The 20,626-nt window shown below is 39.8% G+C and overlaps 2 protein-coding genes across 2 annotated transcripts; both read left to right on the top strand.

Moving 5' to 3' along the window:
- Window positions 1-882: 882 nt before the first annotated feature.
- On the top strand, window positions 883-6,846 carry LOC110975219 (uncharacterized). The gene is made up of 5 exons (XM_022227500.2): window positions 883-1,204; window positions 1,628-1,697; window positions 2,302-2,382; window positions 3,563-3,679; window positions 4,341-6,846. Exons 1-5 carry the CDS (start codon window positions 1,088-1,090, stop codon window positions 4,412-4,414), a joined length of 459 nt encoding a protein of 152 aa, XP_022083192.2. The 5' UTR covers window positions 883-1,087; the 3' UTR covers window positions 4,415-6,846.
- Window positions 6,847-8,892: 2,046 nt separating this feature from the next.
- Window positions 8,893-20,568, top strand: slc30a6 (solute carrier family 30 member 6). The gene is made up of 10 exons (XM_022227366.2): window positions 8,893-9,131; window positions 11,106-11,242; window positions 11,542-11,626; window positions 12,553-12,661; window positions 13,208-13,288; window positions 13,939-14,118; window positions 14,513-14,632; window positions 15,816-15,966; window positions 16,544-16,657; window positions 17,123-20,568. The coding sequence occupies exons 1-10, from the start codon at window positions 8,903-8,905 to the stop codon at window positions 17,696-17,698; spliced, it is 1,782 nt and encodes a 593-aa protein (XP_022083058.1). The 5' UTR covers window positions 8,893-8,902; the 3' UTR covers window positions 17,699-20,568.
- The last annotated feature ends 58 nt before the right edge of the window (window positions 20,569-20,626 follow it).

The raw sequence follows: 20,626 nt of genomic DNA, 5'->3' as shown, positions 1-20,626 counted from the left end.
TGCAGGCTGGTAAATAAACAGTCATAGTCAAGAGTGGTAAATACCTGAAGTTCAAAAAATCAGGGAAAAATACTCAGAGCTTCTCAGGCGTTCGAGACGCGCAACAAATTAAAGCCCATTTCATGATTTTTCATCTTCGTTTCGAATTTACATTCATTAACTGATGACTTTCAAAGATATTGTTTCCACAGAAGGTCAACTCTAACAGACACTCGTGAAGCCCCTCGCCATTTTGAAATGCCTCAAGTCTTGAAAAGTAGATCGCTTTCAGGCACTGATTTCTTTCAAATCTTAAGCAGACACAAACTGACATTCGTTTTGGTGGTCTAAACCTATCTTTTCTGCGAATCTCCAAGTTCATGGGCCACAAAATGCGCTATTTCGCAGAGATACAATTGATCTGGTCCGTAAGCAAGCAGTTTTCGGCCTATTTACTGGCCTGCACCCTTAAAAGGCAGGTACCCTGGGCCTGGGTTGGGCCACTCGCCGGTTGGAGTTAGTGATCAAATGTGATCAGAAATAACTAGGCCTGAGGTAGCCCTATTCCGTGGCCAAAATATTCAGACACTCTGGAGTGTAGAAGCGTCCTGGCCACAAAACAAAGCTACTTCTGAGCAGCGCCGTGGCGGGGGGGGGTCACTGAAACATCACCCCAGAGGAAACTAAATTTGGCAAAACAGGGGAAGTGGCAAATTCCCATGCTTCACCACTACCCGGTCAGGATTCAAGTCGCACCCTCGGCTTGACGCTTCACTGCTCGAGAAGACTCACCCATGGTTCTTCTTTTATAGCTTACAAAGGAAAGTGTAGCCTACTTTTATAATGCGTCGCATACGTCATTGCGTAGAAGAGAAAAGTGCCCCTGCCTGCATACGTGCCATTATGTTTGCAAAATAACCATCTATAATAATTTATGGTATAATTAATTTAGAATGCATCAGATGCAAACTATGAAAAACGGATGCCATTGAGCCGGGGCACCATCTTTGCGGTATATAAAAAATTTGGCCCAAACACAAGAATTATATTTGAGACCTAACGAAAGCAAAGAAGATCACCTCATAAAATCCAAACCTGCAAACCTGACATGAAGATGACTTCGAAAGCTAAGTGGCACAAGTTACTGTATGTTCACATGCCACCGACAGTACTTCTGGTTCTTTGCACGGTGCTGTGCCCTTGCGTTATGGCCATTCCTGTTCCGGTGAGTCAAACTAGTGTATATAGGTTTACTGCACTTAACTCGACGATCAAGAAATACTGAGAAGGGAGCCTGCCCGCCTGCGAGTTTAATCAGACATTAGTGGGAAATCAATTACCTAATTTTGCCAATGAAACTTACCCCGATGATGTAACCAACCAGTTCAGAAGTCAACAAGTCAGATTATTCAATCAAACAGGCATGAGTATGGAAAACCCACGAATAAAAGAAGCGGAATACTATAATCTCGATTATTCGTGAAAAACAGGAACAAAGGGGAAAACAAACAAAATAATCCTGCCTTCGTTGGCAATGATGTTTAAATTAGATTTGGAATCAATCAAGGTATCAATCCCTTCCCTTAAACATCGAATTGATTTCTGTGATTTGAGTTGTATGAGTTTCCCGTTGTCCCTTCACCCGTAGGTTACTCTATTAACAGAAACAATGAAACGAATTGACGTTAGTGACCTGCATGGCAAACTGATCCCAGTCGGTGAGTAAATTTCGACCGATTTTGTTTTATTTTGTCTAAACTTGCAGATCAAGAATCAAATGCTACAGCCTTCCAATCGCGGGACAACCGCTGGTGATTTGGGTTACAATACCACACTTTGATGCATCCTGAAAAAAATTCCAATGGGATTACATTATGTTTGATTAGCATCACATACGTTTTAAGAGGTATCAACTAAGCATCTACGTTTTTACAGGAGAGCATGGAAGGTTATATAGAGCATAAAGTTCGAATTTTTGCAATGGCGTAACTACGGGGGGGGGCACCGGGGGCACGTGCCCCCCCCAACGGAGGCCCGTGCCCCCTGGGTGCCCCCCCCTTTGAAATTTTGAAATGGACAAAAAATACTTAGTTAATTATTTTCAGTGCCCCCTGAAAAAAAGTGCATCCCCCAGGTGCCCCCTCAGATGTAACACCCTAGTTACGCCACTGATTTTTTGAAATATTGTGGCATTCCAGGGACTTCGACATCCCAAACAAAAACACACACAAAAACAAACAAACAAAACAAAACAAAACAAAAAAGCTATTAAAGTACAATGTTGCAATGGCCGTATAATCTATTTATAAATTTTTATTTCAGATTTATTGCTTATGCTGGTTCTGATTTACTTCGGCAAACGGTTGAGGGAGCACAGCAAAAAAGTTAAATGGGAGAGGAAATGTAAGTAAATGAATATGAACAACTGAGAATGCTCAGTGATTGGGGAGTTCGTACAGAAGGCGAAATCATTTCGTTGGATCTGTAAGGGTGGTTCGTCTTGAGTACAAAAGAATAAGTCACAAAGTGTTAAAAAGTTTCCCTGATATTCAAATATACTATTTTCTACTTGATAAATAAACAAAAATGTCTCTCGTTCTAACACCGATTAAGCAAAACCGTGCATCTGGAGGCACACCTTTCTGCCAACACAGGATTGACTTTCTGCAAACTTTGACTGCCGATACGAAATAGTCAATGTTTGCAAACAAAAGACGGAGTCTAAAAACAGCACCCGGATCACTACAACATTGGCGCTTTCTTTTTATTGCCTCAGTGGAACACACATTATAACAGAACACATGGCCTCTGAGAAACATTGTCCTAGAACTGACTTCGAGTGGAATGAAATAAATCTTCATTATGGACATCATTCACGTGATCTAAACAAGAAGCAGCATAATCAAATTTGGCTTTAAAAGGGTCAGATTGTCATACGATCGGAAATCCACTCCAAGGAGGAATATGTGAATAAATAGTGAGAAAGTGACGGACAAGCCGAGAGTATAATACAACCGCGCACGTGTGTGTTTACCCGTAAATTTGTATCGAACGCAAAATTTTACATCTCTTGGGTTAGTTTAATTTGTGTGCTGCTCTATTGCTGCAGGGACAATATTTGAATAATTATTACTGTATCCAGTACTGCAAGCACTGTGCTTTTGACGTATCAATTTTCCACCAATGATGGGCAATCATGTTTTTCTCAACTCATTTAAGATTTGGATTGACGCCAACTTTATGAATCACAACCAGCTGTATAATTATTTCCATTCTCTTGCATGTACGTCATGAGGCCACGAAGTGCTTCTTGGTAATGGAGGCCAAATTTTCGAGTGCTGCATAATTATGCTAATGGTGTTTTTGAGTACGAGATCTAGTGATGTAAAAACTCGATCATAGTTATAAGTTTGTCATTTGCTGTTTAACTACTACCTACCAATGACATCAGTTTCGGGGGCGTTTGTTTTCACTTTGCCTAGTCTACATGTTGACAGCATTTGTAGTTTTTAAATATTTAATCCTCACAGAAAACACACCAGTGTGTCATCTGACCTTTTAATCATAACTGTGATGCATGCAGATCGAAAACGGCCGTTTTTTGACCCTGCCGAACATCAGTGCGTATATTTCACATATCCTGTCCCTGGTTCAAAGCCTGGCTTTCGGCCCAGCAGTGCAACCATGGGCAGCGAACCAGGTGTGTAAAATTCTCTCGTATATCAACAAAGCTTTTCTTTCAATGTCTGTGGTTCACAAATTTTACATGTACACATTTGGGCGTGTGCTTAAATTTAATGCCTACAGGGAACTTTTGATGAAGCAAACTCAATCATCAATTCCAGTTATTCATTGAGAATTGAGATGGGAGATGCCCCGCCCAGTGGTGTAAATGTTTGTGCCGGAATTGAATGTGTGGTTGGGGGGGGGGTGGGGGATGGGGAAAGGTGAGGGGGAGACTTGCTCAGCCATGAAAAGCTCTGACCGGAAATATGGCTGCCATGGCATGCGGAACCCTATACATGACTCTACGCTTCTATGAAAAATGCTTCACAATCCGCTTTAATGTTTTGCTCACCACAAGAAAGTGTGTGGGGATGATTAAATAATCCGATTCCCCCCCCCCCACAAAAAATATAAATACCCCATTCCCCTGGGATTTACGTCCATGACCCCATCCACCCTGAAAGATCTTCCTTTGTTCATTTTAGAAGTTTAAAATGTTGCAATGTTGCATGTCAGTTTCATCCCATTTTAATTAACGCTCTGCACTGTGGTGTTGTCTGAAGCGTATACCATAAAATAATGATGTTTTGTGCTTTCTTTATGAAAATTTCAGATTTTTTCCCCATCCTTTACAGGAACAAAATGCACTATTGAGGAAATTACTGCCGACTCCCTTCATGCGTACGAGCATCTTCCCTCTTTGCCTTGAGGTTTGGTGATATTCAAGAAACATCACTAGCTTGAACAATGCAGTTAAGAAGCAATGACTGAAAGGTCAAGTTTACAGATTCCGTGTTGATTCTTTTCATTGAACTTTTGTCGAAGCATCATTGGTTATTTGGTTTGTTAATACTTCGTCGTTTCAAAGTCGTCAGAGACTGGCTACGGTAAAAGTCACATTCATCGAGGAGTAATGACTGTGTAGCAACTGGAGTGCCGACTCTGGTTAAAAAGAGACAGACTGCACGGGCAAGCTTTGGCTATTCGAACTTGTACATGTATTAGCATGAAGCAATAATACAAAACAAAATACAAAGCACTACACGAAGGTGTCTGTTTTGTTTTCTTTTGTTTTGTTTTGTCCAAAGGGGGTAGCCTATTATTTCCCCTATACAGGACAATGAACGTGTTATTGTTACGCCCCGACTGTAGCATCGGTCCCAACTACAGTTGGGACCGTTCCAACTATAGTTGGTCCCGTCCCAACTCGAGTGCTATAGTTGAGCCGGCCTAACTATAGCATAGAGGTATGCATGTGCCCAGTATTTGCCGAATTCGTATTGTTAACAATGTCATGTCATAGATGAAGTGCCGTATTTTAGATGAATTATGTCCAGAGTGAGATGCATAAACTTGGATAAGGTTTAGAAATTTTCTACAGGAATTGGTCAACAATAGTTGGCCCAGCCCAACTGCAGCACTACAGTTGGGACTGTCCGAACTTTGGGACAGACGCTTACAATTGGGACCTAACATTATCATCCGAATATTTTTGTCTGTGGGCCAGAGGCATGGCAGGGGATGACAAAGGTGGCTGTGTTCGTATTTCAAACTGGTATCCACATGCACGCATAATACTTATGTACGTATACGATTACAGATCCACACTTAACTTTTTTTCTGGTAAAGTGTTACCAATAAAGAGTCTATTGCTCATGCAAGTGTAATACGGTTTTAATATTTTAATACATCTATTGAATGTGCACCTCTCTGTTTAAATTAAACGTATTTTCATTTGTTATTTTGGTATTTTAGAACGTTTTCTGGGACTTGTTTGATTGATTCTAATGTAAATGTTCATATTAATGAAGAAAAAATGTGATGTCATCCCAAGAAATTTTTGCACCAAAAAACATGTGGAATTTTGTCCTAATATAATTTTCTTTGGTGTTTTATTGTTGAGTTGACCTTAATACACGATAATAAAGCCAACTACAGCAACCCTCTCTGAGAAATATTTTCATTGAGCAGGGTTCACAATTTGACAGTGTCTTCCCTGATTGGCATTACGATAACACACGGAAAAGTTTGGACAATCTTGAATGTTTACAAACGTGCATTTTTAAAAATGCTTAACCCCGAAAGGATGTCGACTAGTTTTCGTATACGCTAGAGTATAAAGATGCGCACTGGTGACATCGTTTTGCTTGGGATTTTAAGGGATGTTCTCACCCCAGACCCCAGTAGACTCTCGTGGTGCCAACTCATGCTACTCCATCACCTCTTACTTTAAGAAACAAGTGTATACACAAAGGCCTGCAGCCTGGTTTTGACATCAGGGCCTTAATTAACATATCGTGCAGACTTATACAGTACATGCACAACATTATAATCGCTGAATGTTGATATGGTCTTGTGCTGTTTTATACGATCTTTTTTGGTGTTGTGACAGAAATCCGAAGCTTCAGGTCTGAAACATGATATCAGCATTACTGGTCTGAAACATAATTTCAGAAAACTTTTAACTTGCCAGATTTCGGTGTACACCCTTTGCGACAACATGATGATTAAACTGGGGTGCATTTTTTTGCTCTTTTTTCGATCAATTTCGCGGTTAACTGGGTCACAATACCGTTAGCTTCACCGTGCATTCATTACTAAGCGGTGAATAATTCAGGTGAAGTAATTATGGTGTCGCGAAAAATGCAAATTTAAATTTGTTCCGGGAAGGCTAGCATGCCTTTTTCCCCCATGCAGTAAGACAACACCGAATATCATGCCTTGGCAGTACACTCACATAACCCTGATAAGAAGCGTTCATACTGACTCAAAATGTCACTTCGCGACGTTCGCATGCACCACTTTTTTGGGTCCCAATAAATTCGACGTCGCTTCTTAGCTTCGCGTATACGAGTAGTCCCTATGCTTGGTTCTCGTTGCGATGATGTCTCACTTAATACGAACCGGGGAGACAGGGTACTCTCTAAATCCCAAAGAATGAAAATTCACTCCATTTGAGTGAAATTCAATCCCTCAAATTGAAATTAAGGACCAGACAAATTGGAGTGAAATTTTTTAATTAATGTATTACTTTGAATTCGAACAGCGCAGTGATTTATAACAGTACAAAACACTTGTTCAAATGCGTTCCAGCAGAACCGTTTCCTTGATGAATTTAATTAATGAATTATTTATTTTTAACACTGCGTCAGAATATTTACTTTTTCCAAGTTAATATTTTTGCATGAAATTATTAAAATGTGCTGGTAATTCATCCATGTAGACAACTGTCACACTGGTGGTAACTGTGTTTTATTCTAATGCCATCAAGTTTCCATTCCCCCCCCCCTGCCCCTTGAAAAATCTTTCGCTCTGCTTTTGATTTTGTTTATTCGATTCCGGCCTAGCCTTTCTATAATTATTGGTTGAACAAAATGAAATATCGTGCTCACAAAAAGGTCGTATATAGATAAAGTCAGTTGAAGGGGGACATGAAAGCGGCGTGCTTTAAAATCGAAAAGTAATACATGTGAAGGCCTAGATGCAAGTAAGATTGATCCTCCGAATCTTAAATTGATATTATAGTAAAGCAGTTGTTTTCTTTGCTTTGCAGGACCTTTGAGTACCTCGCCATATTCTTGAGCTGTTAATTAATTGAAAGATCAAAGCACGGTGGTCCGTTGTCCGTAGACCGTATTCGCGAGGGGGGGGGGACAAATTTCAGTTATTCCCTAGAAAATGATGTTCGACGTGTCCTCTTTCATTTTCCTTTCAATTTTTGTTGGGTTGATCAATAAATTTTTGAGAAATTCTCACCCAAAGTAAACCACCCTTAAAATGCTGGAAACTTCCCTGCCCAGAGAAGTGGCATTCTGAAAACCGTTCCTCTGCAAAATGGCTAAATAGTGCCACCTTAGGACTCGACTGCAACCAGATTGCTCAGAATTGAAAGCCCTAAGTCCAGGCCCGAGGCCCAGTGCCATATGTCTTTAATATTTTCGTGCACTAAAACTCATTTAAATTAGAAAGTACGAGCTGTGGCGATTTTAGAGTTCTTTCCAAAGAACTAGCAAAAACATTCATGGCGAACTGAGACAAACATGTCCATAACTTCAGTGCACATTATTAATTGCTTCGGATGCACACAATATTAAGAATTTATTTTATAAAAATTTAGTTAGGCCTATAAAATTTATTTATACAAAATCATTAGGGCCTTGGCTTACCAATACTTAAACCACACCTACAACAGGCAGGTAGCCAGGGTTTTTATTTTTCTGTTTCAAAAATAACTTCAAGTGATCAAAACAACAAAACGACTTAGTTAATAAACTTTAACATTTGTGATGACAAGGAGTGTGTATACATGCACGCTAAGTTAAACCAAACCAACCCAGCCTAACCCAAACCAAACCAAACCAAACCAAACCAAACCAACCCCCCCCCCCCAAAAAAGCCCACACATACCCACACCCAAGTTCATCCGAGTTCGGGGGCGGGGTGGAATTTGCTTGTCTGATCTGAGATGAATGCTCACACCTCTGGCGATCTCAAAGACAAGAATAACTCTTTATTTTGTGCACTCAAGTTGCACGAAATAATTTATTTTGCGCGTTAAGTTTGTTTTCATTATAAATCATAAATAGTCTGGGTTTTTAACAAACAAAATACTTATTCATTATATGTCATGCCTGTGGGTTGAAGGCCATTAAATAGGGTTTGTGGGCCACGAACTTGAAGATTTGCAGGGAAGAAAGGTGAAGGCTAGCCACAGGAATGTCAGCTTGAGTCCGAGTGAATTTGGGAGGAATCAGTGCCCTAAAACGGTCTATTTTGCTACAAAGTGTATCTCTTTTCAAAATGGCTGCAGGCTTCATGAGTGTTGTTTCTTTTTTAGGGGGAATAAAAATATCTTCAAAAGTCATCGGATAAACCACTAAAAATTGACAGGAAAAGAAAAGACGAGGAGATGAGCTTTAATTTACTGTGTGTTTTGAACACCTGAGAATCTTGTGAGTATTTTCGCGTATTTTTAAAGTGGGGCCAGTTATCGCTGTTGTTTATGGGACTTAATTTAATGGTCTGTACCTCGTGGGGGTACCGGGTCTCCGTAGTTTTACGCCCTCTTGCGGCCAATTTTTTAATAACCTGGCATGAAAGGACTCCGATCATTGGCGTTTGACTGTGACAAGTCCGTCATTCAACCAATGAAGTAATACAAAGAATCGTTCATTGTCTGATGAGTCATCAATAAAAGATGGCGGCGCCCACGTCCGCTAGTTTTAAAGTTTCCACGTTGGAATCCCAGAATGATAGTTTCCGTGAAAGATATGCCCCTAAAATGGCTCAGACTGGAACAAGATTTTACCAGGGGTCTGATAACGTAAATTCTGCTGTACTGTCAGATCGGGAGGCCTTCAAAATCGACATAGATGCGTACGACACGTCAATGGATATTGCTCCAGTTGCACAGTCAACTTCGTCAGGTAGGCAGTCCGGCAGGGCGCGCGGGACAGCTAGTCGGCCTAGGCTAGGCCTTAGAGTTAGGCGCAGTTTTTGAAGGTGTGCATAATGGAAAGAGTTCCATACCCAGACATCACTTGACAAAATTACGGCGGTGTAAAATTTAACCTAGCCTAAGCATGATAGTATCAGTATAAATATAATGAAGGAACGCCACTTGACACCCCACATGCCCCTTGCACAAAATTAGACTTGTCTGAAAAGTTCTAAGTGTTTTCTAAGTAAACAAAATTTTTCCCCGCCTAAATTGAACTTTTTTGGACTTGTTTTTGCCTTCTGAAGGCTAATAGGTCACTGTAGAGAATAATTACTGGCGTCCATAAATGGAACTCTTCCCAAAATGAACAAATAAGAACAATTGTCTTCAACAGTCACGAGCAGCAATTCACCAAACATTACGCAACATTTTTGTCATGAATTTGTTCCCCTCTAAATCTTCTGAGCATGCGCACATGAAACGTGAAAAAGGCTTCCTGCCTCCAACATAGCCAGCCTAGGCTATCCAAAAAACATTCATAGCCTACATGTACATGAATGTTCTTTTCATTGCGCTGGGGCACTATAATCAACATCGTGACAGAACGGGAATTTGGCTTAGTGTATTGGTACATTGGGGTAAGGATCCGAGGCATATTTTTATTGCCCTGCAAGTCCTTCATGGGGATCCTGCCCAGTCAGTGTCTCAATGCATATCATTGAAAGTTACCCAACATGCCCAAAATGTTGCCCAACTGTAACTGTTCAGTACCCATAAAGAAAAGATTTATTGCAACATTAATCCTCTGCATTGTTTCATAGAATAAATTTACTTCAATGAGGGGCTACTCAAATACTTGGTATTACTTGACATATCAAAACGAATTCCATATGTAGGGCTATGGAACATCATATCCACAAACTCGAAGCCCTTTGACACTGTATGAGACTGCTCTGAACAATTTGAAGTGTTTTCTAAATGAATACTTCAATATTTTCACTGCTCAATTTGACATTTGTGGGCAACTCATTGCTTTTAGATGGCTAATACTGTAGATCACCGATGAATGACTGAAGGGAAAACTTAATGGCATCTGTATATAAAAGTCCTTCCGACATATTCTGCATAGTACATATCTCAGTTTATAGGTGCTAAAAGTTTCATAATGACCTTTATCCATAAGGAAGAAATTGACATTTTAGTTCTGGAACTGGAGGCCACTGTCAGCGATTGCAAAAATTTTCCTGGCTCAATACAAACACAATGTACAAGAACATTCCATTTGTCAAGAAATCATTACCATAACTTCCATAAAACTGCACATGCATATGAAGGTGCTCTTGGTATCAAATTAAATTTTGAATGCACTGCACAATTAAAACATTTCCAGGTCTTAATTGTCTCCAGATTTATCAGAACCTACAAGACCTATTCCTGGTCCTTCTAAACTTTGCAGGACTGTGACATGATGTACATGTAGGATATGTCATTGCTTTCTGATGGCTAATAAACCACTGTATTAATGATGTCTGTACATGTATGTGGAATTCTAATGTGCAGATTTTGAATTTGTGCAACTTGTTCAATTTTACTTGTACGGTTTTTGTTTAGTTACACAAATTTAAAACTTGCACACACTGGCAATTCAACTGTGCTCTTGACTCAGTATCAAAGATTTTTCACATAGACATGGTTTTGGGGACATCGATTTTTAACAAATTATATTCTTTTTGGTCTGTAAGCAAATTTTGGATGAGATGACCACCCCTTTCAAAGTGGCCTAGTGACACCTGTTTCTGACTTTTGTCATCGTTATTTAAAAGAATCGATTGCCTGGTGCAGAATATCTACCGATAAAGAGTTCCAAAGCTGGGGAAATGATTACAACAAATTTGAAGGAGTTAGTTCTAGCAAAAGGAATTGTGTAATGTCATTATTTCTTCCTATTTTGGTGTTTTAGATTTGCGGCAGAGAGCAGTGTTGAATGGAGGGGCTAAGGATCACATCACAGGACCAATCCAGCCCTTTGCCAGACCACAGCAAGGAGTCCTGTCCAAACTTATACAGGAGTTCCGATCAGTAATTGGTGAAAGAGAAGTAAGTAATATAACAGATTTAATCTAGGGTGTAAAGGGTGTTCCCTGTCTTACCACCAACACCATGGGCTTTCACATGCATGAAAATGATTCAGGATGCATATGTGCTACATGTACATGTACATCAGTGCTGTACTGGATTCACAAGAACAGTGTGAGGAAAACAGATAAAACAGCCAGAATCTAGACTATGTGTAACAGTCTGCAATTTGCGTTTAGAGTCCATACTTTGTTAGTTTGAAAACCCTGCCCAGTGAACTTACATTCATGTATATGTACATATACGTATTCCCTTAACAGGCTAGAAGGGTCGTCATCTTGGGAGTTTTTGACATTGCCTGTATGCTAGTGCTTCTACTATGGTGTCAGTCTACCAACAGCATGGGTGAGCATCTGTATCTTTCATTTGTCGTCAGTGGGTCCATAAATATTAACACTTGCCTGATGGCCCAGGGCATTTCAAATCGAGATTACTGTTTTTGTAAATATAGTTCACCCATTATTCATTTTACTTTCTCCAATGTACATTTTGTACACCTGAAGCATTTCCTACTGGCACAATTATATTAATTAGTACTCACTGGAGTGGAAATATCCAATAAAACAATAAAAATAAACTTGGAAGTTTTATACTTAAATTGATGAATGAGACTTAAAAAATCTACCTTTTGATGTGTTGCCACCAACCAGAAGTTTGACAGTGCTAGCCTTCTGTAAACATTTTGGACATTTCAATTTTAGCCATGTACTGCTTTTTTCTGACTAATCTGGCAATTAGGTTTGTAAGTCACTACAGCATGTGACACACTCGCTCACAGGAGGTATGCACGCATTAAATACCTCAATGGCCAAATGGATGCGAAAGGATGGGCACCCGGGGTTCAGAATACATTTGTGTCCCTAGTGTCTCCTCAAATTAGAATCAAATGAGACTGGTTACCCAATGAGCAATGTACAAGATGCAGATGCTGCTGTCACAGTACATGTACATGAATACCAGCTTTGGCACAGGGTTTTGTAATCTCCCCTTATGCTTTTTCTAAGCTATCTAGTGAGAACCTCCCAGATGTCACTTTTCCATTTTCCTGAAATGACTGTCTTTTTTGACTTTGGATGGGGTGGTGGGGATGGGGCTTACACTCATATTTGCTCAGAATTTGTTTCCTCCAATACTATGGCGCAGGGGCATACTTCTCAAATATTGTTTGTTTATGAAAGGCTAGCAGATATTCCAAGTTCTCGAAAAGTTGGTTTAAAAGAACGGGATAAAAGTTACATGATCACAGTTTTGTTTCATATTTTCCATTTCAGCCCTGAGTGCCTATACATACCTGACAGTATGTGATCTAATGTTACTGGTGACATGCCTCATCACGATATGGGTGTCTCAACAGAGACCAGTGTCTGTATATTCATTTGGGTGAGAAGTGATTTGGTACAGCTTTTTAAATTTGTATAAATTTGGCATGCATTGACCAGCATGAACATGCATCTCTCATCGGAAGCCCTTGTAAGGCCATACAGTGTCTTCTACATACTCCTCTAAACTTTTGATAATGTACAAGAGCACAGTATGCCATTTGTTTCTGAGTGATAGGTTGGGAGTAACTGAGAAGGATGTCGGTGGTTTTACTTGTTGCGAAATTGGGACAGCAAAGCTCATGTAAAGCAATGTCGTTACTGACCATAATACTGAATGAATGGACCAATCTCGTGCATGTGCACAGGTTATCTTAAAATGACTTACATGTATGGAATGCTCATTTGTTCGTGCTTATGGTAATGGGAGTCAGTGTTAAACTGAGATCACGACACATGGGACTTCACAGCGTATTGATGAATTTCCCGAAGAAACTTCAGCTTCTCGTGAAACTTGTCTGCAGCATAGGTGTGATTTATTACCTGACAAAAAGTGTGTCATTGGCACTTTAGCTATGGTATGGTGTTTCTTCTTGACAAAATGCAGATTTGAACGGTTTGAAGTTCTTGCTGTCTTTTCCTGTACGATGCTGGCAATTTTCGGTGCAATATTCATCATGAAAGAAAGGTAATTTTTACTTGGACTGTTTTTAATACCTATCTAGTGATAATTGAGTAAAACGAAGAAATAAATGTATGCCGATTCGGCATAAAAGACATTCATAGATTCCAGGAAATACATGTATGGTACATGTACATATGTACATGTACATATGTACATGTAGTGGGACTTTTGTCGTCAAATTACAAATGTACATGTATATCAACAGCTGTCAGAATTCTGTGAAAATGATCAACTTTCCACATTATGGCTGTAATATTGTAGGTACATTTAGATAGTACATGTACCTCTCTTGCAACCATATAAAGCTGGTACTGCCATTTTATCTATTTTTTGAAATTCATTGGAGTAGCTTGCTTGAACTGAGAACAGAAGCTGTAATACCTGCGATAGCAAGGGAATTTTACTTTTCTAAATACATATTCAGTGTTAACTTTTACAAGTTGAAACGCTTAATTTTCGTCTGGAAATTGTGAGTTCAATTTCCAGTTGTTTCTGCCTCTGTTGCCATTATGAGCAGATGTGGGTGTGTTTTTTTTTTGTAGCTTTGTTTCTCATTGAAAGTTAGAGAATGGTTTCGTGGTTTATCAAAGAATGCGGCACAAATGTTGTTCATGAGTGACAACTTCTTATCATGACTTCTGAATCCCATACAGCACAGAGCGCTTTTTCCAGCCAGTGGATATCCACACTGGTCGCCTGATGCTGGGTGCCGGTTTGGGCTTCGTCTGTCACATCACAGTGACCTACGGGGCCAACAGCAAGGCATTCAGGCACGTCATTGAGGCCTCACGATCTAGCTGGCTGCAGGAACACTTTGCTGACATGAGCAGAAAGTGAGTTGAACTGTCGCCAATGACAAGTGAATTAGTATGTTTACATTGTCTCAGTGGCTGATAAGAAAGACAAGTGGAAGCTCTTGCCATTGAATTGAAAGAAAAAGGGTGATCAGTACCGCATTTAATTACGCAGATACACCATTATAAGCGGATGGCAGATGGTTTCATCACCATTGTTTTTTTTTTTTTTCAATCAGAATTTCGTTGTAAAATCTTATCCCGCTTGGAATACTATCAATTTCTTTGGTCCTTCATCAGTTTTGGTGGGCTTGTAAGTACTGTCTTAAAATTGTCAGATCTATTCCAAGGGTCGGGTGATCTCACTCTTCCTACGGTAATTACTTTTTCTACTCCTACTTGAAATATCAAATTTGTGTTTGTCCTTTGTCAGCTTTTGTGCAGTAGTTCCAGGGTTTGATCGCCTCCTCCTTCCCAGGGTGAACCCCTTCGTCTTGATTGCCATGGCTGGTGCCCTTGCCCTCCTCATCACTGATCTCCTGGTGGACGTCAAGTAAATATTCCCTTAACCCTAGCTCTCCCCAATCCCCCCAAAATCCTCTGGGCAGTTTTAGAGGATTTTGGAGAACTGAGGCTAAATGGCAAAACAGTTCTGCTGATCGGCTGGAGGACACATTGTGTTGAGGTCTTAGGTTAGACCTTGTGTTGTTTGCACTCCGCCATGCCATGCATAAATTCATGCGTAGATTTAACACGAAATCATCCACACTATTTCAAGATACCATTAACACTGCCTCCACATTATTACACAAATTGCCAGAGGATTTTGAAGGATTGAGGCAGTGGTCACTCCTCTAAGGAACATATTCAAGAAATAAGGGAGGATTTTGGAGTATCAGTAGTTTTCAAGTCATTTATAGATGTATACAGTGTACAAAATTCACTTGAGCATCGCGATCATTCTTTGTGTCTTTATCATTTTCTGTGGCATTTCACGCCTGCCTATCATTCATAAAGGAACCAGGAAATGTATTTTTCTTAGAATCACTTTTTGTGTACTCTGTACTTTTCTTCCATGTACAAAGATAGTTTTACATCTTTTTTGAGATATGTGAATTGAACGGTGTCACTTTTGCAAACATTGAAAAGTGATCAAGCATTTCAGGACAAGTGAGGGCGCTTTTTGCTTTGATGTAAATCCAGGAAGACACGGTTCAGGTTGCATATGTTTCATTGTGAATCCCAAATTTGCTATTTGGGAACTTTTCTGTGAGAAGGATTGTTGCTGGATTATTGCCATATACTTACACAGCAATAAATTGCCAAAAAAAAAAACCTGCCATAGCAGTGGTTACAAAAATCTAGAAATTTTCTGTGCACAAATCAGTGCAACATTGAGATTCTGTGCCTTGGATGACATCATAGTTCTGCTCATGAATATGCAAATAATATCAGCATAAAAAAAATCAAAATATGGGTTAAAATTGCAAAACAAAAATTCAAAATAAGGTTAATTGAAACCCAAAGATACAATTTCAAGGGTTTTTAGTAAAATTTATAAAAATATTTCTATTTCCTGGTTTCTTTAAATCCTTTTTATTTGTATTTTGACTGATATTTATTTCACAGAATTGATTTTGAAATTTATTTCCATCATAACTGGATATTTAATGCAGTCATTAACATATTACTCGGATATTTATCCTGCACGACTCTTGCCCCTTTCTGTTATGTAGCAATTACTTTGTAGCGGACACCCTAGCAGCTGTTTCCATAGCCCTGATGACCTTTGGTACCATGCTTCCTATGAGTATCTACACGGGTACCATCCTACTGCAGACATCTCCCGCTCACGTCATTGGACAGCTGGATAAGAGTCTAAGAGAGGTTTGCTGAATCTGTTTTGATTCTTGTTGCTTTGACCGGAGACTGAAGTTGCTTACCAAAATTTGCAGTGGTCAGGGTGGCTGCATGCAGTAACTCTTCATCTGGAAATGCAAGAATATATTTGAGTGCCTTTGCATGGGTCTTAAAACCTACATGTAATAATGCTGTGCCTAATGCCTGAACCAGTGTTGTATTCAAGTCCATCACAAGTCCTTTCACAATTCCCTTCACAAATCCAGTCACAAGTCTCTTCACAAGGCAAGCCATAAGTAACAGGGTGAGCTGTGACAAAAGAACACTTTTGTCACAACTCATTTGAATAGCTTAAGAATTGGCTTAAGACTGAATGACTTATGATGGGCTCGAATACAACACTGGTCTGAACTCAAAATCCTGTTAAGCCAAGTAGTAGGCAGCCATATTTGTCAGTTTAATGCCAATACTGTCTAACTGAGCTTGTGGACACTTTTGGCCATGAGCTCACGTTCCAACCTGTGATCATGGTTGACTGTTGAATGGATGATTTTGTCATCTGATATTTCTTCAATGATTCTGACTATTTCCCTGTTCATCACAGGCCTCAACCCTGGACGGTGTGCTGGAGTTTCGCAATGAGCATTTTTGGACAGTCTCGTTTGGTGCCATCGCCGGTTCACTTCATGTCCGAGTGCGTAGAGATGCAAATGAGCAGGTGCGATTCTGATACCAGAACTCACACATTTATTCTCAGTTTGTTAATCTGCAAAAGGGACGCTATGAACAAATTCATTGCATGCATGTTTATAACCCTCCAAGGGTGTTTGTGCAGTATGGAGCAGAAGCAGAACTAGAATTGCCAATTAAAATGGAAAGCAAATATTTCTACAAACAGAAAAATTTGTTTGTCTCGATGATCATAAAAAGAACAACCCTAAGTTTTTAACTTGCATATTTTTGATAAAGGGACAATTTTGAACTGTTCTGTTGTCTCATTTTATTTTAATTTTAAATTTTCTTGCAAAAACTTTCTTCGAATGTAACAGTGTAGACAGATTTCAAGTAGTTATTTTCCTCACCAAGCTGAATTTGTCTAAAGAAATAGTTGCCAATTCTCAACGTTTGCCAGATTGTACTCATTGTAAATTATATGTTGGTTTTTTTTTTGCAATCTTTTCAGATGGTTCTTGCCCATGTTGCCAACAAGCTCTCCCACCTTGTCTCAACTCTCACCATCCAAGTTACCAAAGATGACTGGACCCGTCTGACTCCCCTCTCCTCTTTCCCAGGGGAGGCCCTGTCCTCTAAGCTTCCACCCCCTGCCCCCCTCAACCCCAACTTTGTCGCCAGCAACCCTGGACTGAACACCTACTCAGCTGCCACATCATTACAACAACAGCAGCAGCAAAAGAGCCTTTATGACTTCCAGATTCCTGCTATGCCGAGCAGGGCCTCCAGCACTCCGTACGGAACACCCAGCCGAGACCTGAGTTTCCACTCCGGAATTGGGCCCATTTCCTCCCAAGGGGAGTTCAACTCGCCCGCCTTGGACAGATACAGCACGGATCCACAGCTCAAAGGAATCTTGAGAACAGGTGGAATGGGGCTGAGGACATTACCGCCCAATATGGCCAACAGCCGGCCCCCTACAAGTAGCCGCAGCGCTGTTATCGATGTGAACAGCCTGGGTACCGCAAATCTCTACACACAGGGGAAAATCCTGACAGACCAAAATCATCTGCATTTTGATTCGTGAAACTTCCTGTACATCCAAATGCAGATCATGTTCTCATTCAAAGGCCAACTCTAAGTTGTTAATATAATCAGATATTTTATTGATGGACCTGTAAATATGTATATGTCTGTGCTACCTTTTTTTTTTTAACTCAAAGTAAAAAAAAGATGAAACAAGAAACACGTACTGTCCAGACAGGTATTTACAATTAAGTAAAACAAGTTTTCTGGTCTAGTTATTACCTTCTGTCTTGTTCACAGTCAAGAAGGTTTATTTGAAAGGAATTTTCTTTATTGGAATTTTCTACTTTATGTTGTAGTTTATGATTCAGAAAAGCCCTTGAGGTCATGTTGAAACGTTCGGAAAGGTTGGATAGGTGATCCATTTGTGCGTGAGCCATGCATCTTGGAGAAGATTCCGAAATGGTCCTAAGCAGTTAGTATCAGAACTAACATACAAGACACTGCATTAATTCTAACAAAAGTGGGGGCGGGGGCGATATTTGTTTCTGTTGATGTGCACGATGCACACAGGCAGACACGCATAAGGGAATGAACTTTAAATGACCCCAACAGCAAAACTGTATGTCATATTGCATGGAACTTCACAGGTGCTTGTGTAATTTGAAAAAGACAAGCGTGGAACAGCTGAGATCTTGGCCCACCTTCTCCTTTCCTCTCAGCTTAAAGATGACTTGAAAGAAATCCTGCTTTTTTAGGGTTAGGGCAATGAATATTTGCCACAATTTCTGCAATCGTGCTTATGCTCTATTCCCCACCAGAAAACCAGTGTAGCACTGTGAGGTGAACAATTAAAGTTGAGAGGTGTTTTTATGCTGACCCCATTGCCTCCCTCGAATGCATTATCTTAAATTTGTCCAGAGGAATGCAGGCTCATTTTGAAGTCTCTCAGGGACCAGTTTCCCCAGAAAACTGTAAAAGAAAACCATAAGCCTTTTGAAACACATTCCCTTTGGTATTCCATTTTCACAAATATTATTTGCGGATGCACTTGTCATAAGAAACCATGGTCATTAATGGTTCCTGAGAATGAACAGCCGCAGTACCTCAGTAAGATTCAACATTTTTGTTGTGTCTTCTTTGTCAAGTGGTTGAAATGTACCCAGTAACATTAATAATGAGTGTACCTCAGCAGCAAAATGTGCATGTAGACTATGGCTTTACGCTGTGTATTAACCTTGCAATTATAAGATGGAGGGTGAAGCATGCTTGCTAATTTTTTTCAAACAGCTGAAAATTTTGGCTGTTTACCAGTATGACTACAGATGGAAATGTCAAATCACACTTAATCTTCTGGTCAACAATAAAAAGGGACAGACTCTTCAAATTGGACAAAAGGAATGTAGTCACATGTCCACCCATGCACAAGGGAATTCCTGGATCAATGAAATGAAGTTAATACAAGTGGATAGCTAAATAAAGTTGTGCACATAAGGAGGAAGTATTGTAGCATTGTGTCAGTGACTCAAAAAGGAATACTCAAAAATGTTCCATTTTGTAGTTTAGTCCAAAGTTCCAGAAGTCCCTGCAAGTTCATTACAATTAAAGTTATTCATAAGTTATTTATATGAACTGTGACACAAGCATTCACTTATTCACCCTGTTACTTACCACTGGTATGGGCATGGACAGGTTTGCTTTGGGGGAAAGAAAGGGCAAAGCACTCGGCAGCAAACCGACAAACCATTAATCATGAAAGAATGCCAAAGCAAACAGTGGTGATCTTCAGCCCCTTTTTCAATATTTTTCCATTTCTTTTGTCAATTTGTCAATATTCCACCCTTGCTCCTCCATCATGCCAACCATGATGACTGGTCTTTTGGAAAACCATGGACTGGACTTAAGAAAGGACTTGTTGAAGATGTCGCATTCTGATGTTATCACTGGTGTATCCACTGCATATCTGCTTGCTGAAGTGGGATCTAAAGAAATGTTAGAACCTCAAATTGTTTGACTTTTACTGGCCAGAATGGGGGTGATTAGGACCCACAGCTCATGTTAAGTGACTTGTCACAAAATGTGAACACTTTCAATTGTCTCCATGTGAATGAGTGTTTATTTTACTGCACAACAGAATATTTCGATTTCAAAGAGAGAAAGAATTTCAGCGCCAGTCATAGGAAGCATTATGTCATTGCCTGCCTAAAGTTTGGTTAGTGCTAGCTGTGTGACGGAAGTTGTTCTCATCAGTGTGTAGATTGAAGGGCCCTTTTTATGTGTTTTTTTTTTATGCAGATCTTGTAATTGCTCCTTTGTGTCTCATTTGATTTTCAGTTGTGCTGTTTTAAGGGAATGTTGCTTTCTCTTTTATTTGCAGATTTGCATATTTATGAGCAAAAACATAATTTCATCCAAGAAAATCTCTTTGTTACAGTTATTTTTGCACTAACATTTGCCAAAGTGTGGATAATTTGCAGTCCTGAATTTTTGTGAATTTTTGTTTCATGAAAATAGGCTAGCGAGCAAAGTTTCTTCACATATCCTCCATGAGCAAATTTTGGGTTCACAGTTTGAACAAAGAAAACGAACCAATCGGTCATCTTTTGTTTCTACATCCGCACAAGGAATGGCATGCCCGCAGACACACATGCAGAGCAGCAATGCATTTCGACTGAATCAGTTTATTGAGGGGGAACTGAATCACTTGGTGGATCATTAAATAACGTGTCCCTCGCTTCAGTAAAAATATTTTGCACCAAGACCTGTCTGTACAGTACATCCATAATACTTGTTCAAGACCTCCTTCAAAAACAAAAGCACATGCATGGCATTGTCCTTCCTAACTTTTCATTTGGAGAAGAGTAGGTTTCTTGGAAAATTTTGTGCCAGGTTCCTTGAAGTATTAAAGTGTTGAAAGTGATGCACACTGTACTAGTCTGTTGAATAATATTCATCTCACCCTAGAAACCACTCTTCCTTAAACACAAAT

The sequence above is a fragment of the Acanthaster planci genome, linkage group LG01 (assembly GCF_054643075.1).
Source record: "Acanthaster planci isolate LZ-2023a linkage group LG01, COTS_SCS, whole genome shotgun sequence".
Taxonomy (NCBI): Eukaryota; Metazoa; Echinodermata; class Asteroidea; order Valvatida; family Acanthasteridae; genus Acanthaster; species Acanthaster planci.
This window is presented reverse-complemented; position numbering and strand designations above follow the sequence as displayed.

What these genes read in the sequence shown, in the direction of transcription:
- LOC110975219 (XM_022227500.2), top strand. Translation starts at nt 1,088, where the DNA reads ATGAAGATGACTTCGAAAGCTAAGTGGCACAAGTTACTGTATGTTCAC. An exon ending in AGTTAAATGGGAGAGGAAAT is followed by an intron (nt 2,383 to 3,562) that starts GTAAGTAAATGA and finishes TGATGCATGCAG; the next exon opens with ATCGAAAACGGCCGTTTTTT. An exon ending in AACCATGGGCAGCGAACCAG is followed by an intron (nt 3,680 to 4,340) that starts GTGTGTAAAATT and finishes CATCCTTTACAG; the next exon opens with GAACAAAATGCACTATTGAG.
- slc30a6 (XM_022227366.2), top strand. Translation starts at nt 8,903, where the DNA reads ATGGCGGCGCCCACGTCCGCTAGTTTTAAAGTTTCCACGTTGGAATCC. An exon ending in CAGTAATTGGTGAAAGAGAA is followed by an intron (nt 11,243 to 11,541) that starts GTAAGTAATATA and finishes TTCCCTTAACAG; the next exon opens with GCTAGAAGGGTCGTCATCTT. An exon ending in TTTGCTGACATGAGCAGAAA is followed by an intron (nt 14,119 to 14,512) that starts GTGAGTTGAACT and finishes GTCCTTTGTCAG; the next exon opens with CTTTTGTGCAGTAGTTCCAG.